Raw genomic sequence first — 25344 nt, 5'->3', positions numbered from 1 at the left:
CATAAAATTTCCTTTGAGTACTATCTACTTACTATAAGATTGCTGTACATGCGTATAAAGACTATAATCCAAATCTTTATTTATTGGGAATGTGCCTAAAAGAAGTAGATTAGAGAACACAGCATTTAAGACTGAAACTGTGCCTCTCTTTATTTTCAGAGTTGAGGAAGGACTGTTGTAATTGCATTATAGTATGCTATTTTTGTAAAATTGATGTAATTTTCAGCTTACTGAGATAATAAAAGGTTACTTAATTTTTCTTTAAATACTTATAAAACAATCCAAAATAATAACACAACATTCCTTTATTTCCATAAAAAGTTAATCATCCCTAAAGAGGCATTTTAATTGATATTTAACTTTCAGAATGAAATTCATTATTTTTTCTCATTTATAATATAGTAAGTATTTTCATGCTTGGTTCCCAGGTGAAAATGACTCAGAAAAAAGAAGCTACTTTACCATTTTTGTTTACACCATTTAAGTAAGTTTTAAATATTTTTTATTAACTGAAAGGAAAATATTCACTTGAGTTTGATGCCAATGAAAGAGATTAATTTATGTATAAGCATTGTCATGTTTGTGTTTGGTAAAGCAGAGGCTAAACTGAAGTTATCTTTTGTTTCTTTGGCTAGTGGGCCAAGCCTTACATACCTGTGAGAGGCTGGAGGAGGAATGGAGGTGTGGTACTGTAGTGACCTATATAAAAAGATGGTCAACCTGGTTACTTCACATCACACATGAAGATGTCAGCTCATTTGCTATACACAGAGGCATCGATACCAGATCTGGATGGGTATTGATTATTTGGAGGCCAACACTGTGAACATGGTGATAGAAACTGTTCAATATGTAGAAGGCTCTAGGAGAGTGTAGAGAGTGACAGGGAAAGGCTAGGTGTAGTATTTGGAGAAATATTGGTTCCCAAATATGAGAGCTACATGGATGGGAACGAGATTTCTTTGTTCTAATACCAGAGAAGATCTGTTTTTCATGAGCAATGAAAGAGCAGATCTGAGTCCTAGACCTCACTCTATTTATATGTGTCTGACTGTATGTGTGGGCTCAGCAGGTTTGCTCAGCTCTTGGATATTTGTATTTAGAAAGATTTTACTTCTGATTAAAAAAGATTATAGGATCATCATCATCACCACCACCACCACCACCACCACCACCATCAGCTCATTGGAATTACTTTTGGCAAGTTATAAAATATAGGTATACAGAAAAGTTTGAATACTGTGGTAGAATGATTGTTTTGTGTGTGCATGTACATACGTGTGTGTGTGTGTGTGTGTGTGTGTGTGTGTGTGTGTGTTTTGGAAATTGTTTTTCAGTTTTTAAAGAGATAATGCTTTCAGCCAGTGAGTAATTTTAGACTCATGGGTCTAAAGGCAAGCCTGGTCACTTTGTTCCAGAATATTGAGCAATTGGTTAAGCTGGGCTTCCAGGTGACACAAACTTAGCAATGGCTAGCAATATGTATGTATTTGAGTGTATGTATTTGCCTTACAGAAGCTTTGCAATATTATAGGGTCCCATTTATCAGTTCTTGATCTTAGAGCGCAAGCCATTGGTTTTCTGTTCAGGAACTTTTCCCCTGTGCCCATGTGTTGGAGGCTTTTCCCCACTTTCTCTTCTATTAGATTTAGAGTATCCAGTTTTATGTGGAGGCCCTTGATTCACTTGGACTTGAGCTTTGTACAGGGAGATAAGAATGGATCGATTCTCATTCTTCTACAAGCTAACTGCCAGTTGAGCCAGCACCATTTGTTGAAAATGCTGTCTTTTTTTCCACTGGATGGTTTTAGCTCCGTTGTCAAAGGTCAAGTGGTCATAGTTGTGTGGGTTCATTTCTGGGTCTTCAGTTTTATTCTATTGATCTATCTGCTTTTCACTGTACCAATAACAGGCAATTTTTAAAATTATTATTATTATTATTTTATCACATTTGCTCTGTAGTACAGCTTGAAGTCAGGGATGGTGATTCCCCCTGAAGTTCTTTTATTGTTGAGAATAGTTTTCACTATCCTGGGTTTTTTGTTATTCCAAATGAATTTGCAAATTGCTCCTTCTAACTATATGAAGAATTGAATTGGAGTTTTGATGGGGATTGCATTGAATCTGTAGATTGCATTTGGCAAGATAGCCATTTTTACTTTATTAATCCTGCCAATCCACAAGCATGGGAGATCTTTCCATCTTCTGAGATCTTCAATTTCTTTCTTCACAGACTTGAAGTTCTTTTTGTAGAGATCTTTCACTTGTGTAACCACAAGAGTCACACCAAGATATTTTATATTATTTGTGACTATTGTTAAGGGTGTCGGTTCCCTAATTTCTTTCTTAGCTCATTTTTTCTTTTAGTATAGGAAGGCTACTGATTTGTTTGAGTTAATTTTGTATCCAGTCACTATGCTGAAGTTGTTTATCAGCTGTAGGAGTTCTCTGGCTGCATTTTGGGGTCACTTAAGTATACTATCATATCATCTGCAAATAGTGATATTTTAACTTCTTTCCAGTTTGTATCCCTTTGACCTCTTTTTGTCTAATTGCTCTAGCTTTATATTGAATATATAGGGAGAGAGTGGCAGCCTTGTTTAGTCCCTGATTTAGTGAGATTGCTTCAAGTCTCTCTCCATTTACTTTGATGTTGGCTACTGGTGTGCTATATATTGCTTTCACCATGTTTAGGTGTGGGCCTTGAATTTCTGATCTTTCCATGCATGACTTTTAACATGAAGGTATGCTGAATTGTGTCAAATTAAGGAGGAGATTCTTTTTTTTTTTTGAAAAGCATGTCCTTTTATTAAAAAAGGAAGTAAAAATATTTTATGATAAAATTGAAGATTTACATGAAAAATATTTCTGATAAGGTAGAAGAGATATATAGAAAAACACGTTAAAATTGACAATGTTCATGGAAAATTATGAAGTGGTAGACATAAAAAAATTGGTAAATTAATTGGAAAATGAAATAGAAACATTTTATGATAGAATTGAAGATTTATGTGGAAAATATTTCTGATAAAATTGTAGAAAAATGTAGAAAAACATGTTAAAATTGAAGATTATCATGGAAAATTTTATATGGATATAATAATGGTAGGTATAAAAGTATTCCTAAGTTGATTGAAAGTGGAATTATAAACATTTTTGGATAAAGTTAAAGATTTACATGGAAAATATTTCTGATAAAATTGAAGAAATATGTAGAAAAACATGTTAAAATTAAAGATTATCATGGAAATTATACAGATAAAATGGTAGGCATAAAAATAATTCTAAATTGAGTGAAAGTAGAATTATAAACCTTTTCAGGTAAAATTGAAGATTTACATGAAAAATATTTCTGCTAAAATTCAAGAAATATATAGACAAACACATTAAAATTGACTATTTCATGGAAAATTATACAGATAAAATGTATAAAAGATATAAAAACCTTTCTAAATTAATTGAAGGTGGAATTAAAAACATTTTCTGATAAAGTTGAAGATTTACATGGAAAATATTTCTGATAAAATTGAAGAAAAACATGTTAAAATTGAAGATTATCATGAAAAATAATGCAGATAAAATGGTATACTTAAAAAACATTACTAAATTAATTGAAAGAGGAATTGCAAACATTTTCTGATAAAATTGAAGATTTACATGAAATATATTTCTGTTAGTCTATGTCTTTTTATTGGGGGAATTGAGTCCATTGATGTTAAGAGATATTAAGTAATACTGATTGTTATTTCCTATTATTTTTGATGTTATTTTTATGTTTGTATGGGTATCTTCTTTTGGGTTTGTTGGAAGAAGATTACTTTCTTGCTTTTTCTAGTGTGTAGTTCCCCTTCTTGGTGTTGGTGTTTTTCATCTCTTATTCTTTGTAGGGCTGGATTTGTAGACAGATATTGTGTACATTTGGTTTTTATCATGGAATATCTTGGTTTCTCCATCTATGGTGATTGAGAGTTTCGCTGGATATAGTAGTCTAGGCTGGCATTTGTGTTCTCATACATCTGTATGAGATCTGCCCAGGATCTTCTAACTTTCATAGTCTCTGATGAGAAGTCTAGTGTAATTCTGATAGGTCTTCCTTTTTATGTTACTTGGCCTTTTTCCCTTACTGCTTTTACTATTCTTGCTTTGTTTAGTGAATTTGGTGTTTTGATTATTATTATTAGGACTTTTTGTTCTGGTCCAGTTTGTTTGGAGTTCTGTAGGCTTCTTGTATGTTCATGGGCATCTCTTTCAGTTAGGAAAGTTTTCTTCTATAATTTTGTTGAAGATATTTACTGGCCCTTTAAGTTGGAAATCTTCACTCTCTTCTATACCTATAATCCTTATGTTTGGTCTTCTCATTGTGTCCTGGATTTCCTGGATGTTTTGGGTTGTAAGCTTTATGCATTTTGCATTTTTCTTTGACTATTGAGTCAATGTTTTCTTTTTCTTTTTCTTTCTTTCTTTTTTTTTTTTTTTTTTTTTTTTTTTTTTTGGTTTTTTGGAGACAGGGTTTCTCTGTATAGCCCTGGCTGTCCTGGAACTCACTCTGTAGACCAGGCTAGCCTTGAACTCAGAAATCCGCCTGCCTCTGCCTCCCAGAGTGCTGGGATTACAGGCATGTGCCACCACCACCAGGCGAGTCAATGTTTTCTATCTTCAGCACCTTAGATTCTTTTTTCTATCTCTTGTATTCTGTTGTTGATGCTTGCATCTATGACTCCTAAATTCTTTCCAAGGTTTTCTATCTCCAGAGATGTCTCACTTTGTGATTTCTTTATTGTTTCTACTTCTACTTTTAGATCCTGGATGGTTTTGTTCAGTTCCTTCACTTGATTGATTGTGTTTTTCCTGTAATTCTTTAAGGGAATTTTGTGTTTCCTCTTTAAGGGCTTCTACCTGTTGACCCATGACCTCTATTTCTTTAAGGAATTTTTGTGTTTCCTCTTTAAGGGATTTTACATGTTGACTGATGTTCTCCTGTATTTCTTTAAGGGAGTTATTTACTCCTTCTTGAAGCCCTCTCTCAGTATCAACAGATACGATTTTAAATCCAACTCTTGCTTTTCTGGTGTGTTGCGCTTGCCTTTCACCATTTGGTTATCTCTGGTGTTAGTTGGTCTTGCTGTCTCTGGTTGGAGCTTGTCCCTCCTGTGGGCCTGTAACCCTGTGTCCATATTCCTGGGAGACTAACTCTCTTCTGTCAGTTTCTGTGCAAAGAAGGCTGTGGAGTTGCCAGGCTCCCTGATGCAAATGGCGGTGGGAAGACTTCTGTCCCAGCTGCTTCACTGATCTTATGCCCTGTGTGCTCCTAGCTGTTCCCCTCAGAGAAAAGTTAGAAATCTCACCTCAGCACTCACTGGGAGATCACTCTCTCCTGGCGGGCCATCCACAGAAGGCTCTGGAGCTGCCTGGCTTCCAGGTGCAAATGGTGGGAGCAAAGGAAGAGATTCTTAATCAGGAATTAGTTTGATCACGCTGACCAGTGGGCATTTTGTAGGGTATTAACTTGATTATTTAATTGGGGTATAAACATCCACTCACTGTGAGGCGGCACCATTCTCTAGGCAGGAGATTCTAAAGGTTGAACCTACGTCTCTGGCAAGGCTGGTCAAGAATAGAGTTTTTGTCGAGGACATGTGAATACTTTTTGCTTTCTTCCACTTGGCTTAGTGTCTAAAATAAGCATTACTTTGATGCTCAACTCCTGCATAAATGTTGCTACCTGTATTTGAGACATTGCTCGGTTTCATGTGGGGGCTTGGCCCAACCAGGTTTTGAAGCAAAATGATAAGACTTGTCTCCAAATTTGTCTGACTAAAAATCACTTACTTGAAACCTTCAGTATCACTAGAAAAACCTATAATGCTAAAATGCAAAATGGACTCTTCTGGAAATACTGTTCAAGGAATGGAATCTAAGATGTTGAAAATTCTTAGCAATATTTCAAAAACTGTTATATTCATAAAAATAACACTTACTTTACAAAATGAATGAATGGATGTGCCAAAAGAATGAAAGAGGGGCTGAAGAGTTGGCTTAGTGGTTGAGAGTGCTTCTAGCTCTGCAGAGAACCTATATTTTATCCCCATGACCCATAGCAGGCAGCTTGCAACTGCCTGTATTTCCAGTTTCAGGACACCGAACAAACTTTTCTGGTTTTCATGCAGAAAGACAGACAGACAGACACACACACACACACACACACACAAACACGCACACATACAAAATTAGTAAGTATATTTTAAAGGAAGGAAAGGATGCAATTAGAACTTTAAAGATAAATTGAAGACTAGTTCCATTTAGGAAGCAATTCTTTTAAATTAGAATAGTGCATGAGTAGAGCTGTACAAATTTAAAGTAGCAGAGTGAGGAGAAAGCTGAGAGAGGTTCTAACAAGGATGGTGTGCAGGAAAACTTGACCAAATAACACCTCAGCTGTGCATGACTGTGATCAGTTGCTGGGAGTGTGAGGATGGGGAAAGTGATTCTCCATTTCCACATGGATCAAGACTTGATTGAATAGATGAGAAAAGATAATCATAGCACAGGGCTTTGCTAGACAGTGAGCAGCGTTTAAATGTTAGTCATACTCATGTTAATACTTGTTTGCAGCATTTAGAGGCAATCCATAGGGAAAACACGGAAGAATTTATTAGAAATACAGAATAGGATGGAAATGTTACTACTTGACAATACATAGTACAGTCAATTGGAAGACAGAGGGGAGAGGAAACATGTATGTGGTGGTCCTACTGACCTTATAAACTAGAACACAGAAGATCCTGCCTACTGAGTAAATAACATAGATTTAGCTAGTGGATTATGGCAGTAACAAGGGATAACAGAAAAAGTAGTGAGGTGGCCCAGCTGAGGAGAGGCGGTCTAGAGACAGCCGCAGGTTAACAGAAAGTGTATTGAGTGATGAATCATGACTTAGTGTTAAGAATGCCTATGGGGAAAGCTACTAGAAGAGTCAAAGCAAACAGGTCAAGGTGTTTTGTCCCTCTGGATTGATTGACAAAGAAACTAGAGGGATATTTCCGCATTATCATTATGTAGTTCTGCTTGACTGACATTTTTGTTTCTTATATTTTGATTATGTTCTTTCCTTTTTCCCAACTCTGCCCAGATTCTCCCCACCTTCTTACCCAGTTCTTGTTCTTTCTCTCTCTCTCTAGAAAAACAACATCCCCCAAAATCAAAACAAGCAACTCCCAGCAAGATAAAAAAAAAAAGTCAAAACAAAAAACCATATGAAATTATCAAGTGGTATTTTGTTTGCTTTATTTTTCAACAATGCATGTATATATTGTTCAAGGTCATGAGTTTGAGACTATCTGAGCAGCAGCATATTGAGGCTGTCATCTAAAAAAAGAAATTCAAAATATAAATATTGTAATATTTGATACTAATCAAGTAGAATATTCAATAGCATAAAGGATACCATTCATAGCAAAAGTAAAACAAAATAGAAATGTGTATGCGGAAAAAGATCCAAAACTTACTTTGGCCATAATAAAATGTAAATAAATAGTGACTAATAATGTTAACTATCATACAATATTAACACTGTCTAAAATAGTTACTAAATATAAAAATATTAATTTTCATGTGGTTTAAGATGTTTTTTAAACTTTATATAGAGTAAAATTTCAAGAATAGCTTAATTAATACTGAGGAAGAACAGGACAGAGATTTTTTTTTTTGCTAGACAGTAAATGCTTTCTAAAGTTACTTACAAGGCAGCATTGGTATAAGTGTAGCATGTGATTACTCAGACTGATGCTAGTGCATAAAGAGGTTGCTGTCCATGTGATACTTAGTTTTGATTACAAATTGCATTTCACATCAGTGGGGAAAAGAATTACATACAATACATTACCTTTGCCTTGAAAAAAATATAACTAGGTCCCCTACCTTACTTCAGTCATAAATTAAATTCTACACTAATTAAAAATGAAAAAAAATGTTTTTTTAAAAAGCAACAGTATAAAACCCATAAAGCAAAATATAAGGAATAAGGAAAAGACAGCTTGATTATCTCTGAACTAAATGTTGTGCCACATAAAATAAACCATAAAGATTAAATTATTTTCAGATTTGGAGAAAACATTTATAAACTACATAACAAGAATTATAATTTATGAGAACTTTATACATCAGGTTAGGGAAATATCTTAGGCAATAGAGTGCTCACTGTTTAAGTTTGAGGCTCTGAGTTTGAGTTCCAAAAATAGACAAAAGTGGGGGAAAGGCTAGTTGTGATGTTTTGTTTGTACTCTCAGCATTGTGGAGTTGGAGACAGGCAGATTCCTGGGATATATTAACCGGATAGCTTTCACAGTTCTTCCAGTGAGAGACCTTGCCTCATCGAAAAAGAAAAGGAAAAGGAAAAGTACCAAAGGATGGCATCCTAGATTGACCTCTGTGTCTCACCTCCATGCCCCTTACATTCCTCAGTAACAAAATGTTTTATACAGCAATAGAAAAAATATATTACCTTAATGAAATGGAAAATTATGCTTAAAAATTCATCAAAAGAGAATGCATAGATGGTTGTTATGATAATATCAACCTCATTTGTTGATCATTTACTAGTCATTAAATATTTTGTGTTTACAATGTATATTAAAATGGATTATTCCCTTTATGAAGCAGTTCCTATTATTTTCCCTTCTTTACTGGTAAAGTAAGGCACAGCAAAATGACTTTTCTGAGATATCTAACCCTAATTCTAATCCTAATCTGAAACCAGATGACTGTTTCCACAGTCTCTTGTACTCTTAGCTACTTTTTAGTGTGGTTTTGTAGTAACAGTTTAAAGTACATCTATCCAAACTGTACCGAACAGTTTACTTTTGACAATGTGTTCTGAGATAAGTGATTATATGTAGAGAAATTATCATAGTGCGACCTGGAAACGTCTTTATCAATAGTAGGTGGGCTAGGTAAGAGTCGCATTGTTTATCGAGAGCCAGTTGATGGCGGGCAAGGAGGAAAGTGTGGTGAGCGCAGCGGCACCCATGTGAGGGTGTTTGTAAACCAAGAGAAAAAAGTGAGCATAGGACTTTGCAACCTTGTGAAATTAATCCTAAAGTGCACATGCGGTAGTTGTGTGGCTGAAGAAGAAGAGCAATAGTTGATATTAGCTAGCATCATTGGAAGAATTTATTGGCTTAATATTTAGTTATATGAAAATGGAAGATATAGGAATTAGGAATAATATTAAATTGAAAATGATTTTTCTGTTACTTGAGAAGTTGTGTGTGACATAAAATAAATTACAATTTAAAAGAATCTTTACTTTTATACCTTAAAAGGTATTTGAGAGCTGTGACTATATTAGCCTGACATATATCCCCTGTCCTCACCCACCGGAAAAAGATCACTAGTATCTGAATGCAATACATGTTTTTATTTTTTAGTTATTAAATACAATAAATTTTTACACCCATATTATCTGCTTTTTAATGACTTTTGTATACATAGAATGTCGGTGTTGTTTTATAAGCTGAATAAAAGAAATGTTGGCATATAAATAGAAAGGATGAGGGAAAGTTGTGGTGATTTGTCTTTCAGTGAAATGACCCAGGCTGTTGTCCAAACCATTGGCTGAAAATGGCTTTTCTTTGTATTTTCTTTTTGCCCGGAGAAATTGTTCACCAGTGTGTTCTTCATGGAAGTAAATTTATCTCTTCAGTGGTGACATCTGAGCATCTCATAATCTTTATATTTTTTCTTACAAGTTAGATTTTACAACATCACTAAGTTTTTATCTAATAATTTTTGTCTAGATAGCTATGAAGAATTGATGAACAGTAAAATAATTCCTGAGATAATGGAATAGCAGAGATTTTAAAATAGGAAAAATAAGATTGCTGATGTCCTATGTGTGTTTTAGATTTTTTGAGTCCCAATAGTTCTTATTATAATTGTATATTTTGTTTTATCCTAAATAAGTAGTTTCCTATTTAGTTTCAAATACGTCTGAAAAAAAGAAGAATAAAAGCTACAAACTATTTCTTTTCACAAATAGAAATAAGCTAAAGGCTAAAGGTGTGTGGTCAATGTGGTTGGTATGCTAAGGCTTAGCCAGCAGGTGGCACTACATGATTAAAAGACATGTGAAATGCCCAACTCTCTGACCTAAAGGAGAAAGGACTGACTATTTCCAGAGTGCTCAGTTTTTCTGGGCATGGTGGTGCAGGTCTGTGATACAGCAGTGAAAACAAGCGGGAGGTTTGCTGCTAGTCCAAGGTCAGCCTGGCACACATAGCATAGCTAAAATAATCAAAACAAAAATTGAAAAAAATAATGCTGTGCAGTGAGAAAGAAGACTGAGGGCTCTCTTAAGATGCTACAGGGGCAGTAGAACCAGGCAGGAGTTGTGCGCCTGACATAGGAGGACAATCTTCTCAAATATCCTTTCTCTTTTGAAACTTACTATGTAAGTAGTAAGTACTTAAAAATGTAAATTTTATTTAGAAAACCCAATATATTTTCCTCTAACCAACCAACTTTTTCCTTTCCTTTCCTTTCCTTTCCTTTCCTTTCCTTTCCTTTCCTTTCCTTTCCTTTCCTTTCCTTTCCTTCCCCTTCCCCTTCCCCTTCCCCTTCCCCTTCCCCTTCCCCTTCCCCTTCCCCTTCCCCTTCCTCCTCTTCCCCTTCCCCTTCCCCTTCCCCATTCCTTTCCTTTCCTTTCCTTTCCTTTCCTTTCCTTTCCTTTCCTTTCCTTTCCTTTCCCTTCCTTTCCCTTCCTTTCCCCTGAATTTTGGCGTGGTACAAGAGTGTTGCACACTATCATAACCTGGCTGTTTTGATACAACAAAAGTTTTTTTCTTAGTTTTATAGACTATTTTTACAATTAAAATATTGTCAAGACTCTGCCCCCTTCAACGTCTCTTGGGAAGGAATCCTTTCTTGATCCATATAGCTTCCTGGGGCTGCCTTATAGAGGGATCATTAGGCATGCCCTAAGTGTTCTTTGCCTTATAGAGGGATCATTCCAACTTGTTCCCTGTGGGAACATACAGAAGGAACATACTGATGGACCATACCAAGGTAGATCCATTATGATGTCGGCAGTGTAGTACCATAAATTCACTAGAGAAGATGGGAACAGGTGCGAGCATCCACTGATAGAGGGACAGGAGACTCAGGAGTGGCAGTGTAGAGGGACAGACTTTCAGTTCCAGTGCAGCTGCTGCATTGTAAGAGAATGCACTGTTATGATGGTTTTGGATTATTACTTCTGGAAGGTAATTTTTTTTCAGTAAATGAGAGAAATTTGTGTTTGAGATGAAGCATCCCTAAATCTTTTTGTTTTTAATAATGCCGTGTGAAGACTTCCTGGTGTTAGCCAAATAGGGGCAAAAATGTGACCATTTATTTGTTTTGTTTGGCTCACACAGCTGCCTTGCTTCTCCTTTCTTTTTTGGTTGTTTAATATAGGATCTGACTTTGCAGCCCAGACTGCCTTCTATCTCCTATCGTGCCTCTGTCTTCCCAGTACTGGTATTACAGACTCACAACATTGTCATTCAGCCGACCCTTCTGACTTACAGTTCCTTTTTTTTTAAAGGACTTAAAATTAAGTTTGGTATGCACATGTATATCTCTGTGTGTATATTTACACATATGAGTATAGGTACCCACAGAGTCCAGAAGATGATATCAAACCCCTTGCAGCTGTAGTTCTAGGTGGAGTTGGGAAGCACTAATGTGGGTGTGAGAAGCAAACTTTGGTTCTCTGGAGGAGCTTCAAGTGTTCATAGCTGTGGGAGACCAAACTGTGGAAAACCAGACTTTCAACAGCTTTCACCTTGAAAATCCACTGACCTTCCGGTTTACAGCTGAACCACCCTCTCCTTCACACAAGGCTGATTGCTATCTTGGTGAACACCTGGGGTTGTCTAGGCGGAACCAGCATTCCAGAAAAACAGCTAGATGCTTCTAGCCACAGTCAGCATCCGCCCCAGATGACCTTTCCTCTTTCTTTTCCCCCTCAGCTCCTCCCTACTTTCTCTCACAGTGTGTTTATAACTAGACGTTCAGCTTTTCTTTAAAGAGGCCTTGACAAAACACCCCTTTTTGCATGGCCTAGCTTTTCTTTCCCGCCCATTTCTCTTTCAGGCCAGTCCTCCTTGACTCCCCGAATAACTAGGTCCCAAATAACAGGACGGGATAAGTGGCGCCCAATGTGATAGATTTTGGTAATATAGCTATTCTTAACAGTATCAGTTCTTTTGATCCTCAAACCTTGGAGGTCTTTTTTTCTCTCAGGTTTGTTTGTTTTTGTTTCCTTCTTTATTGTCTTATAGTTGTCATTTAGAGGTCTTTCACCTCTTTCTTCAAGGATTATTCTTAAAGTATTTTGTTTTGCTATTGTGAATGGGATTGCTTTCTTGATTTCATTCTTAACATGCTATTTACTGGTTGATAGAAAAGTAACTGGTTTGTATATTGATTGTATATTGATGGGTAAATTACTACTTTACTGAAAGTATTTATCAGATTTATGAATTTTCTAGTGAGGCCCTTAGTACCATTTAAGTATAGCATCAGATCATAAGTTATGGATAAGCCAGGGAACCTGGTGCTCTGCTTTTAGACAGATTATGGCAGGAAACTACCCAGCAGAAATCTAGGGATCTGATGTGGGCCCAGAGGTACTAGACCAGCAACAAACTATGTTGGGAAGAAGGAGGCAGCCCCTGTGCCTAAGCGATTGCCAGCCATGGACAAACTCTCATTCTGTGCAGTAACCCACAGGTAATGGGTCTTATTCTTTGAATGTGAGGGCACAGTTGCTATGGCCTACATAGACTGGATTGATTCACTGTTCCTTGTTATTCTCAGTGAATTTGTTTGAATCTACCCCCTCCACATATACCTCTTGTTCCCATCTTCCACCTAGACATGGTGGCAGGATGTTTATAGACTGTCTTGTTGGAAATGTCCAGGTCTCTCTATCAGTGCAGATTTAAACAAAGGCCCTTTCTTAAGATGGTATCCTGATATAGCACCCCAGATATAGAATGCTGATCTTCTTCAATGCTAGCCTGTCACTCTTGGTGGTCAGCTGTCTCTGAGGTCATGTGTTGAGACTAGGATTGAGTGATAGAATGCTGAGAAGAAACCAGGGAAGAAAAATACTGCAGTAACAATAAATAAAATTATTCCGTATGGGAATCCTTTTTGTACAATAGGAATATGGTGGACTTGTCCCAGGAACAGGCAACAGCTGCACTGGGAAGTGCTTAGCCATCTATCAGTGAGACTGCCAGCCTTGGCAATATGGGGGTGAGGGAGGTTGCCTTTTGTCTATTTCTTAAGCCAGCATCTGCTCCAGGTGGGGGGTCGGGGTTCTTTAGGGAGTGCCTCTGTGAAAATGGTGATAGCAATATTCTGGTGCCTCTCTGATCAGGTCCTCTCTGAAAGGCCTGAGAGGGGAGGGGAGCCCTGTGTGCGCAGGGGGAGGGGAAGTTCTGTGAGCAGTGAGAAAGCAGGCAGAGGCAGGCTGCTTGCACCACTTTCATTGAATCTGGGTCCTCTGCAAGAGCAGCCAGTGCCCTTCGCCACTAAACCATCTCTCCAGCACCTCTTGGTTTATATGTTTTAATCACAAGCAAATCTTACCATCAAAGGTGGTTGGTCTAGACTCTTCATTACCATACGTTAACAAATATCAGATGGGACTGAAGGAAGCAGAGTCGGGTTCTATCTCTTCTCTAACCTCTGCACAGTCTGAAGTTCTCACATTTGTCTTTTCTATTTTGATGCCAAAAGTAGCATACAGAGTTGTTTGTTGTGCATATGTGTGAGTTGAAATCAGAACCTCATGAATGTTCCTCTGGAATGTACCTCTGCTCTATATTCTCAGTGTTCCTTACACTAGTTTAATCAAACCCTTTATAAAATGTAGTTTGTGCTGGGTGTGGTTGGTGTACTTTTGTATTATCAGCTACTCAGAAGGCTGATGCAGAAAGATTGCTTGAGCCCATAGGTTCAAAGCCAGTCTGTGCAATTTAGGATGCTCTACCTCCTAACAGATATTTGTCTATCTGTATAAGCCAATTTGTATACACAGTTATATACAGTGTTTACTTGTTTTACAGCTGTCATCAAACTTTTATAACTTATTCAGAATTGTTATGGTTTTCCAAATTATTTGTTCTCATTTATGTACCATGAGATGAAAACACTGGTTACAAGGTAAATTAGACTTATTAGGGGCTGGAGTTGGAGCTCTATTGTATATGCTTGTCTAGCATATATGAGGCTATGTCCAACTCCTAGTTCTGCAGAAAAGGCCACTAAGATCTTACCAGTGAGTACAACAAGCACAGCTTGTATGTATGTATGTATGTATGTATGTATGTATGTATGTATTTACGTACATATGTATATATGATATATAATGATGGAATTTATTATATTAGATTTGTGGAATTTAGAATAGAAATAATTCCTCATAGTAAAGAATAGAATTCAGTTTTCACAGAACAAGGGAAAAAAACCCATATTTTCTGTTGAGAAGAGATTTAAAAGAGAAGCAGCAGTGTAGATACTTTTCTGGAATGTGTTTTGTGACAGGAAAGCTTATTAACACAGAATATAGGTGATATATAAAATTAATTTTTCCATGGCACAAAAGACTGAATAGAAATGGTATTTCAAAACTGTTTTGGAGTAGACCCTTGGCAGATTAAACCTATGTATAAAAAGAACGAGAATGGCACCAAGCAGGGGTCTACTTCATGGGCAATCTCCACCAGCTGAGCCTTCTTATTCTCCACCTAGGTAGGGATTGTATTGACCCCTGCTCAGAGGACAGGTGGTATCCTAGATGGGATGTCTCCTTGGCCAGCAGCTTTCTTCTCAGCACGGGCCAGGAGCCTTTGTTTCTTTTCCTGCTTTGTCACTGGCCTGTACTTGTGGGCAAGCTTAAGTAGCTGGGTAGCTGTTTGCCCATCTAGGGCATGAGTGTCCTGGTTAATGGCAGGAGGTACTTTGAGCTGCTTATAGAAGATGTCCCCCTGCTGCTGTGGCCTGATGAGACTTGAAGTGTGTGAAATCTCTTTTGGTCTGGATGTCCTGACCAGTGCTAAAGTTCTTGAGTCTTTTCTCAAACAAAGGATTGACCACCTTTTTGGCCACCTGTTTCTTCACAACAGCGGAGCGTTGGGCCACCCCTTCTTGGCCTTCTTTCCTTGGGGCATCTGCCTCAGCTGGAGGAGAGAGATTAACTTCTTTTTCTATTGGAGTCTTTTTTTATAGTCATCAAAAACGTGCGTAACAGGTTAGGAGGTAACTCAAATAGAAGAGTTCTTGCCTAGTCTACATGAAATACTGTGCTCACTTTCTAGTACGAATGTCAGGAGAGAAAGAAAATCGTGCAGTCCTTTCTATCGTTTGCTGCTGCTGCTTCCAATCCTCTCCTCTTCTTCCTCCTCCTTCTCTCCCATTCTTCCTCCTTTACCCCTTCTTCCTTCTCTCCCTTTCCTTCCCCTTCTCCATGTCCATCATTCTATCTTTCTGTTATCTCCCTTCTTTCCCTCCTTTTTTCTCCTCCCCCGCTTTTTATAGCAGATCTCACTATACAGCCAAGGCTAATATGAAACGTCTGATTTTGCTCTAGCTTCGTAACTGCTGGGGTTGCAGAATATGCAACTAACTCATTTGTCTCATTCTTTCTAAAGGTCTCGGAGCTAATCAATTCTGTAAATATTCTAGAAATTTTAAACATAACACCATTAAGTTGTATTAAACCTAAAACTTTATGTATTCTAGAAAGGATACAAATATATACAAAATGTGATATGTCTAAACTCTTAAATGCCAATGTCCAAGCTGCTTTTTAAAATGAAAACTTGAGTATATGAATGAGCATTCTTATGCCAAGTGTTTTAGCTACCTTTGCTGTCACTGTGTCCCCTCTGAGCTCAGTGGCTACATGGACGCATACTGAGTAGGTGTTGGTACAGTGAGCTTTGGTTCTATGTAATTTACTGTAAGAAAAAAAATTCAAGACCATAGTGCTTGGGCTTGGTGTGGTGGTGCACACCTTTAATCTCAGAACTCAGGAGGCAGATGGATCTCTTGAGTTTCAAGTCAGTTAGAGCCCCACAGAAAACTCTGTCTCATAAAGCCGAAAAGCAATACATAAAAACATGAAGGAGTGAATGAATGAATAAATGAATGAATGAAGACCATGGTGGCACTGGCACTGGTGGCTGTTGTTACCTCCTGTTTTCTTTCTTCCCAGAAATACACCTGGCCTTCAGCAGTGCTTCTAGACATCTCTAAGCACTGTGCTGTTGGCCTCCACTGAGATGTATCATGGAGTGTCTTACCATCTCGTCCCTTGCATAAGCACTCCTTCCTCTGTCTCACATACTTGAGCATTGATAAAATTGTAAACATAAGTTTAATATGTGAAAAGAAAAGGATATAGCTCATAGCTATGATTCTTATAAAAATTAACAGCGTGAAACAACATCTTCATCCAGAACTGAGACTAGTGACCCCATTCTGTAAGCAACAAAACCAGATCAAATACAATTATTCAGGTTAAAAAAGAAGAAACAGAACCACTAGTTACGCTTCTAGAAACCAATGTGGACTTATAAGCCTGCTTGGTCCTGTCCTGTATGAACTTCACATATAAGAATTCAAAGGGCTGTGCTCCTTTGTCCCGGCTCCCTTGCCCACTGTTAGACTGACATTCTGTCTGGTTGCCACATGTTGGTGTTTTCACTGCTATACAGGATTGTGAACCTGCAATTTTTCTATGTGTTTCACTACTGACAAACATTTGTATTATGTCTAGTTTTTGTCAGTTATATATTCTACGCTTTTTTTTTATTGTTTGGTTTTTTTCCCTATGGGTTTTTTAGGACATTATTTGCTATGTAAGCTCAGTCTGGCATGGTACTTGCCATGTGTCACAGTCTAACCTCAAATCCAGGGCTCTGTGCCTGCCAAATTCTAGGATTGCCAGTATGTTCCACTAGCTTTAGCTTTTATTTATGATGTAATTATACATAAATACACATGGGATAAATTTTGGATCATTGTATGTATAGTATTTATTTTATATTCCCAATTTTTCAAAATGATTGTGTTAATATATATCCTTTAGGGAAAGCAAAAGTTTGCCTCTATTTTTTAAGATTCTATTGTTTGTGGGTCAGAATATTATATTGTGACTGAATTTTACAAAGAGTAGTAAATTATGACACTCAGTCAGGATAGTTGATTTAGTGGAGAAGTATCAGAGGGATAAGGACTCTTCTAATGACATGGTTTTGCATATATTTTCCTGTCCTGACCTTGCCACTCTTAGTCAGCGTCATGCTGTCCTGGGGGGATGGTACAATCTAGAACTTGCAGGAGGGGAAAGTGTGCCACTTTCCTTCTAGAATAGGGACATAGTAGTAGCAGCAGCAATAGACGCTTCCTGATAAATAAAAAGCAAAGACAGGTGATGTTGCTTCTTTATGTCTCTGGTGTTCATTAGAAGACACCACTCACTTTGAGGGAATATCTTCAGTTAATACTCTCTGGAAACACCCAGAAGGATATGTTTTATGACAGCGATTCCCAACCTTACTAATGCAGCAAGCCTTTACTACGATTCCTGATGTTGTGATATCCCCCCAACTGTAAAATTAGTTCCAGGCTACTTCATAACTGTCATTTTTGCTACTGTTATGAATCATTTTGTAAATATCTGACATGCAGTATATATGATGTGAGACCTCTAATGGGGTGATTACCCACAAGTTGGTAACTGCTGTCTTTGATGATTTTAAATCCTGTTGTGCCGACCTTCCAGATAAACCATGGCTCAGATAGTCTACAAATGTTTGATATGGCTAAACATATGTTGTTATTCCCCAGCTTTTCTTTCCTTACCTGAGTGTCCCTAATATGCTATAATAAGCATAAATGCTTCTCCTTCAAAATGTTTTTCTTCCTTTTTAAAAATTTTTTTTCTCTTTCTTTTTTTTTTAATTTTCTATATTCTTTGTTTATATTCAAAATGATTTTCCCTTTCCCAGTTCTCTCGTCCCCGTAAGTCCCATAAGCCCTCTTCCCTCTGCCCATTCCTCAATCAACTCCCTCCCAATACTCTGTCCTGGCAATCTCCTACATTGCTGCATCAAGCCTTTCCAGGACCAGAGCCCTCTCCTTCCTTCTTCTTGGGAATGATTTGATATGTGAGTTGTGTCTTGGGTATTCTGAGCTTCTGGGCAAATATCCACTTATAAGTGACTGCATTCCATGTGTGTTCTTTTGTGATTGGGTTACCTCACTTAGGATATTTTCCAGTTCCAACCATTTGCCTAAGAATTTCATGAATTCATTGTTTTTAATTGCTGAGTAGTACTCCATTGAATAAATATACCACATTTTCTGTATCCATTCCTCCATTGAGGGACATCTGAGTTCTTTCCAGCTTCTGGCTATTATAAATAGGGCTGCTATGAACATAGTGGAGCATGTGTCCTTATTACATGCTGGGGAACCCTCTGGGTATATGCCCAGGAGTGGTATAGCAGGGTCCTCCGGAAGTGTCATGCCCAGTTTTCTGAGGAATCGCCAGACTGATTTCCAGAGGTTGTACCAGCTTGCAATCCCACCAGCCCTAAAGGGGTGTTCCTCTTTCTCCACATCCTCGCTAATACCTGCTGTCTCCTGAGTTTTTAATCTTAGCCATTCTGACTGGTGTGAGGTGAAATCTCAGGGTTGTTTTGATTTGCATTTCTCTAACTTCAGGTCTCTGAAGAAGGAAATCGAAGAAGACCTCAGAAAATCGAAAATCTTCCATGTTTGTGGATTAGCAGGATCAATATAATAAAATTGGCCATCTTGTCAAAAGCAATATACAGATTCAATGCAATCCCCATCAAAATCCCAACTCATTTCTTCATAGAGTTACAAAGAGCAATTCTCAAATTCATCTGGAATAACAAAAAAAACCCAGGATAGCTAAAGCTATTCTCAACAGTAAAAAAATTTCTGGGGGAATCAGTATCCCGGACCTCAAGCAGTACTACAGAGCAATAGTGTTAAAAACTCCATGGTTTTGGTACAGTGATAGGCAGGTAGATCAATGGGATAGGATTGAAGACCCAGAAATGAACCCACACACCTATGGTCACTTGATATTTGACAAAGGAGCTGAAAACATCGGAAAAAAGGTAGCCTTTTCAACAAATGGTGCTGGTTCAATTGGAGGTCAGCATGCAGAAGAATGCAAATTAATCCATTCTTATCTCCTTGTACTAAGCTCAACTCCAAGTGGATCAAGGACCTCCACATAAAACCTGACACACTGAAACTAATAGAAAAGAAACTGGGGAAAAGCCTTGAGCACATGGGTACAGGGGGAAAATTCCTGAACAGAACACCAATAGCTTACGCTCTAAGATCAAGAATTGACAAATGGGACCTCATAAAATTACAAAGTTTCTGTAAGGCAAAGGATACTGTCAAAAGGACAAAATGGCAAACAACAAATTGGGAAAAGATCTTTACTAACCCTAAATCTGACAGAGGGCTAATATCCAAGATATACAAAGAACTCAAGAAGTTAGACTCCAGAGAACCAAATAACCCTATTAAAAAAATGGAGTACAGAGCTAAACAAAGAATTTTCACCTGAAGAAATTCAGATGGCCAAGAAGAACCTTAAGAAATGTTCAGCATCATTAGTCTTGTTTTTTTTTTTTTCTTCCTCTACTTTTTCTTTTTTTCTTTTTTCTTTTCTTTTTTTTTTTTTTGGTTTTTTTTTCGACACAGGGTTTCTCTGTATAGCTCTGGCTGCCCTGGAACTGAGTAGGCTGGCCTCAAACTCAGAAATCCGCCTTCCTCTGCCTCCCAAATGCTGAGATTAAAGCTTTGTGCCACCACTTCCTGGCTTTTTTTTTTTAATTGTTATCTTTTTACTTAATTTGTAAATCTTTACTATTTTTAGAATGACAATATGACTATATCCTTCTTTTATTTTTTTTCCCCTAAGTACAGGCCTACAGCATTTTGATAGCTTTATAAACAAAACAAACAAAAATGCCTGAGGCTCATTCTGTAGCTCTTTCTTGCCTGAAACCTGCTCTGAAGCCTAAGCTGACCCAAGTCTGAGCTCCTTTGCCTTTGCGCCTGAGAGCTATAGGCTTGTGCTGCTAAGCAGGCTCTGACAGCATTTATCCAGTAAGATTTATTGATTCATTCTGTCTGTTTAGCACTTTCCTAAGTATTATTGTGAAAATTAATGGAAGTATAAGATATTATCTTAGCCCACCTGAAGTTAAAATGTGATTGAATGGGAATAAACTGATTATTAACCCACAGTAAAGTGTTAATGGTGTGAGGAGAGATTTGAAATGGGGCATAACGATTTGATTTGGAAAGCATAAGGCTCTTTATGGACAAGAACTCAGATGTGAATGCAAAGTAGATGACAGATGAAAAGGGGTGTATGCATGTACATGAGTATGTATGTATGTATGTATGTATATCTGGGATCATGAGGAATTAAGAGTAATAGAAGTAGTATGTGGAGCATAGAACTGATGAAGTAGATGAAAGAAGTCATAAGTACAAGAAAGTTGGAGGATGCAGTCAGTATTCATGACTAGAACACATCCGACCAAGGAAAAGGAGGTCCGCTAGTATAGGGTAGGGGCCCTTTTTTTTTTTATTATTTTTGTTTTGTTTTTGTTTTTGTTTTTCCAATTTGGCAGTTTAGATACAAACCTCAACAAAAATGCTTGTGCCCTTGGCTCAGTAATGCAATTTCTAAAGCTTCCGAGAAAATATTCCAAATGTTTAGTGATAGAAAAAGGGACAAAACCAACATTTTGAAGTAACTTTTTCACTTTCTTTGTATTTTTGACTCTTGATACCTTTTCTTTACAAATCTAAATCCCTGGAAGGCAGGGATGGGAGGATGGTGAGTTCTCCTGCAGTCAGAAACATGATAGCCCTTGAGCGAGTTCTCCTCAAGGAGAACTGTGTGTGTGTGTGTGTGTGTGTGTGTGTGTGTGTGTGTGTGTGTCTAGGTGTCTAGGTGTCTAGGCAGAGCCACAAGACATGGATGCAGGGAACTGAATGTTGGACTTCTGAAGAGCACTGAATCACCTCTCCAGCCTCTCAACACAGATCCTTAAGCAGGATTTCTTGTAGAACACAAGACTATTTTCATGAATTTTTTTCTTTTCCTTCCTTTTTGCTTTCCTTTTTTTTCTGGGAAAATCATACAGGATTTGGGATTATGTTCATTTTATTTTTTTCTTTTGTCTTTTTTTTTTAACTTCCAACGTATGACTTTTTAATGACTACAGATTTTAGCAATTAATGTTGTTGACACAATGCTGTATTTCTTAGACATTTAATTATACATTTTATTAATATTGATGTAGAAGTTACAATATTTTGGAGATAGTTTTTTTAAGTTTCAAACTTCTTTTTTTATTTTAATTTTTTATTATATTCAAAACCATGTATATTTATATACCAATCTTAAAAATGGTGGGTATGTTATCAAATGAACATAAAAAGATAGGTTTTTTTTTTATTTTTAGTAGAAATTAAAATCTTGGCTCTTACTATGGTACAAACCCAAACTAAAAACAATTTTTAGATATTGGAGTTCATTGTAATAAGGATGTACTTCAATGTCCTTCACATCACCAAAGGATTTTACCTCATAGTAGCTAAGCTAAGAATTGATAGTTCTGCTGTGCCAAGGAATGAATTGTAGATACAATTATTTGGATACAGATTTCCTGCTATGGTCAAAGCTATTTGACTTGAGTGATTGTCATCATTCTCAGTCCACAGGGAACAGGTTACATTCATTTAAGAAATGGTGTGTGTATTAAGATAGTCTATCCATGAAGTTCATTCATGAACTGTTTCAATGAACAATGCTTCTTCTTAGAGGGTAACAGAGACATTATTACATGAGGGTAAGATGCTGATTCATTGACTGTGATGATTTTGAAAAGCATTTATCTCTGAATATTCTTTATTCAGATAAAGAATAACTTATAAGGTCATCTTCAAAATTGATATAGTAATTATAAATATTAAAACATTTAGTCTCACTCTTTGTTGTTCTCTTACAAGCCACCTCCCAAATTAATTGTCTAGTTTCTTTTGGCTGTATAAATAATTTTGAAATATGTAAGCTGTTCTGAAAGCCATAGTATAGTGTATAAACATCAAATAAACAATCCTACTAATAGGCTGACATAGGAGAAGCATGAATTTAAGACCATTATGATGTACACAGCGAGACACTGTCATGTACAAACAAGCAGAATGTGTGTATGGATTGTACAATATTGGACATATCTCTGGATGTTGTGAGACTGACTGTGGAGTTTGCGCCCAAGGTCTGCTCAAGGCACATGCCTAGGCTGGAAGGAACCCGTTCCATTGGTCTGGTGGAATTCCTACGTGCTTGTATTTATGCTTATTTTGTAGAGAAGAGTCTCAAATAAATGAATTCCAGACCATCCCACCTCAGGTTACATAGAAAGTTTACTTAAGTCTCATCAGAGGTGGGGAACCACCAGTCAGAAAGAAGACAAGTGACATGATGTTTGAGCCTCGCAGTTGTCACAGTTTTGTCATACATCACTTCCTGTAGTCTGTGTGCATTGTTAGATGTTGATGAGACTCACTTTAGGAATGCAAGCTTAGTAAAGCAGTATATACTCAAATTTGCATTTAAACATACCTATATCATAAAGGCGATTGTTCTGATATTCCCTTTTTTCTATAAGTTAGTGATGCCTTTGGGTTTATAGAGTTTCAGTTTTTCTATATTTTTTAGTATTTTCTGAACACATTTTAGTGCAAAGATGATGAAGAAGTTCAAGTAGCTCATTAGCTCCCAGCATTCGTTAACCTCTGCCAGAGCACTTATGTAACATGGATTCCTAGCCCTGTTTGAGGGAGGCATGCAACTGCACCAAGGTGTCAGCCCGATGCCCCGTCTCCTTGTCTGCACACACAGAAGGGCTTAGTGACAGAACACAGTGAGCTACTGATCATCTTAACTTTATCCACAGTTTCTTTTCATAGCCTTAAATCTCTTTAGAATGATGGTTTATATGGATTTCATAAACATAGTTGGTGTTTGAAGCTTTGCATCAGGGATTGGGGTATAACTCACCAGTGGGACACTTGATTATCATGGCCAAGGCTTTGTGTTATTCCTAGCACTACCAAAAAATAAATAAATAAATAAAGAAAAGAAAAAGAAAAAGAAATCTGGGGTGAACAAAATACAAAATGAAGTTTAACCATAATCCCTTCTTAGAGGCAATCAAATATCCAGCCACAGTAAAGTTTAATCTTATGTTTCCTTTTTGTTCTTATTTGGTTTTGTTTTCAGTTTTCTCCATTTTTTTTCTCTTTATTTAGCAAGAAATACTAGAAACCAAATTAGGAAACATTAAACTTATTCTTTCCTTTTCTTTTGTAGATCACTGTCTGATTCTCAGCAGATGGACATTTTAAGAAAAGCAAGATCTTACATAAAACAAGAGAAATTTGAAGAAGTAGTAAGTACTCAGGCACCTGGGGTTAGGGTGGGGGGGTGGGGGGGTGGGCCTGCCTGGGGAGCACATCAGCAGGCTGTGGGACTCTGCCTGGGGAGCACATCAGCAGGCAGGGGACCCTGCCTGGGGAGCACATCAGCAGACTGGGGGGGGGGGTGAGGAGGGGCACTAGCCTCAGATGGTCTCCTCTTCATTTCAGGAGGGTAGCTTCTAGCTTAGAAAGGAACTGTACTGCTTTTTTTTAAAAAAAAATAAAGAAACCAATGCTGAGTCCCCCAACCCCATCTTCTTGTGAGGGTGTCGTGTGTCACACTGGCCGCTCATGTCACCACATTCATACTAAGGCTTGGGCTCTAAGCACCTGCACCTCACTGCTCTTCTGAATCACAGCACTGTGCATGGCAGTGCATAGGATTGTGTTTGCATTGCAGGGGATTAACAGAGGGTCCTGTGCATGCTCATTAAAGACTCTATTAGCGAGCTGCATCCCCAGCCCTATTTTAGTTATTTAATTTATCAATTTGTTTGATAATTTTTTTAAAAATAGAATTGTTCAGTTGCCCAGGCTAGTGTGAGATTTGCATAGTCTCTAAAGCACCATGACTCACTACAAAGTCTATGTCTATTTTTTTTGTTGTTTTTGTTTTTGTTTTTTTGTGTTTTGGATTTTTTTGTTTTTATTTTTATTTTTTGGTTTTTTGTTTTTGTTTTTGTTTTTGTTTTTTTTTTTTGTTTTGTTTTTTTTTTTTTTTTTTTTGAGACAGGGTTTCTCTGTATAGCCCTGGCTGTCCTGGAACTCACTCTGTAGACCAGGCTGGCCTTGAACTCAGAAATCCACCTGCCTCTGCCTCCCAGAGTGCTGGGATTACAGGCGTGCGCCACCACCGCCCGGCAGTCTACATTTATTTTAAAAGATTACCTAAGTAATTACCAGTCTGTGCATTTATAATTTTTTAATTATGCTTTTAAATTTTAGACATTTTCCCTGGTAGTATTTGAGCCCAGAGTGTCTCAGACGCTAGACTAGCCTGGACCACTAAGCTACATTCCCAGCTCACTAACCTCTCTTCTCCTCTAACTTACTGTTATTTTGCTGACATTTTATAGTAGATTTGTGTAATCTGGCATGAACGTGAAATACAGTACATGTGCTCACATGCTTTCACATGTATATACATGTGGGCATTTCCAGTATCTGAGATATATGCTGAAGCACCATCATCTCCAGTGTGTGTCATCTGAGGACCATGCCAACAAAACGAGTTACTTTAAAATACTATATAGAGCATAGATCATTTTCATTAGAATGTCCTATCTTCACAAATTAAAGAGCCTTTTTTATTCTGAGACTTCTTCATGTTTTGTAAGAAGATCCTCACAGTGACAGTCTGCTCCTAAGCCTCCATGGACAGCTTCTCACTCTAGTCTGCTGCCGTGGTCTGCTGTATGGGACGCCAGGTCCAGGGTTGGAGAAGCTGGGTTTTGACTGTTTCACAGCACACATTGTGTATATGCTTTGTCCCCATAGGTGTCCCTCTGTGAGGAGCTGATTGGCCTTGCACTGAGAGGATTGTCCTATTATCACACTTACGACAGACTGTTTCTGGGCGTCAGTGTTGCAGTTGGTTTTGTGGGATGGATGTCTTATGCGTCTCTGCTAGCCATCAAGTCTCACTCTAATCTTCCCAGAGGCAACAGAGAGGAAGGTAAGGTAAGTTCAGATGTAACAGCGAGTCAGATGACACTGTCTGGCTTACCAGGACTC

At 37.5% G+C, this 25344-nt stretch overlaps 1 protein-coding gene across 3 annotated transcripts in view; it reads left to right on the top strand.

Annotated features, from left to right (window-relative positions):
• Pign (phosphatidylinositol glycan anchor biosynthesis class N) overlaps positions 1 to 25344 on the top strand; it is a 127259-nt gene that overhangs the window by 27968 nt on the left and 73947 nt on the right. For all 3 annotated transcript variants that reach the window (XR_007980427.1, XM_052200217.1, XM_052200218.1), the window contains 3 exons: positions 429 to 484; positions 23504 to 23582; positions 25108 to 25290. Coding sequence is in view for 2 of the 3 variants with exons in the window: in XM_052200217.1 (XP_052056177.1) it covers positions 429 to 484; positions 23504 to 23582; positions 25108 to 25290 (318 nt within the window). In the remaining variant the exon portion in view is untranslated. The remainder of the gene's footprint in view (positions 1 to 428; positions 485 to 23503; positions 23583 to 25107; positions 25291 to 25344) is intronic.

This window comes from Apodemus sylvaticus, chromosome 12 (assembly GCF_947179515.1).
Source record: "Apodemus sylvaticus chromosome 12, mApoSyl1.1, whole genome shotgun sequence".
NCBI lineage: Eukaryota > Metazoa > Chordata > Mammalia > Rodentia > Muridae > Apodemus > Apodemus sylvaticus.
This window is presented reverse-complemented; position numbering and strand designations above follow the sequence as displayed.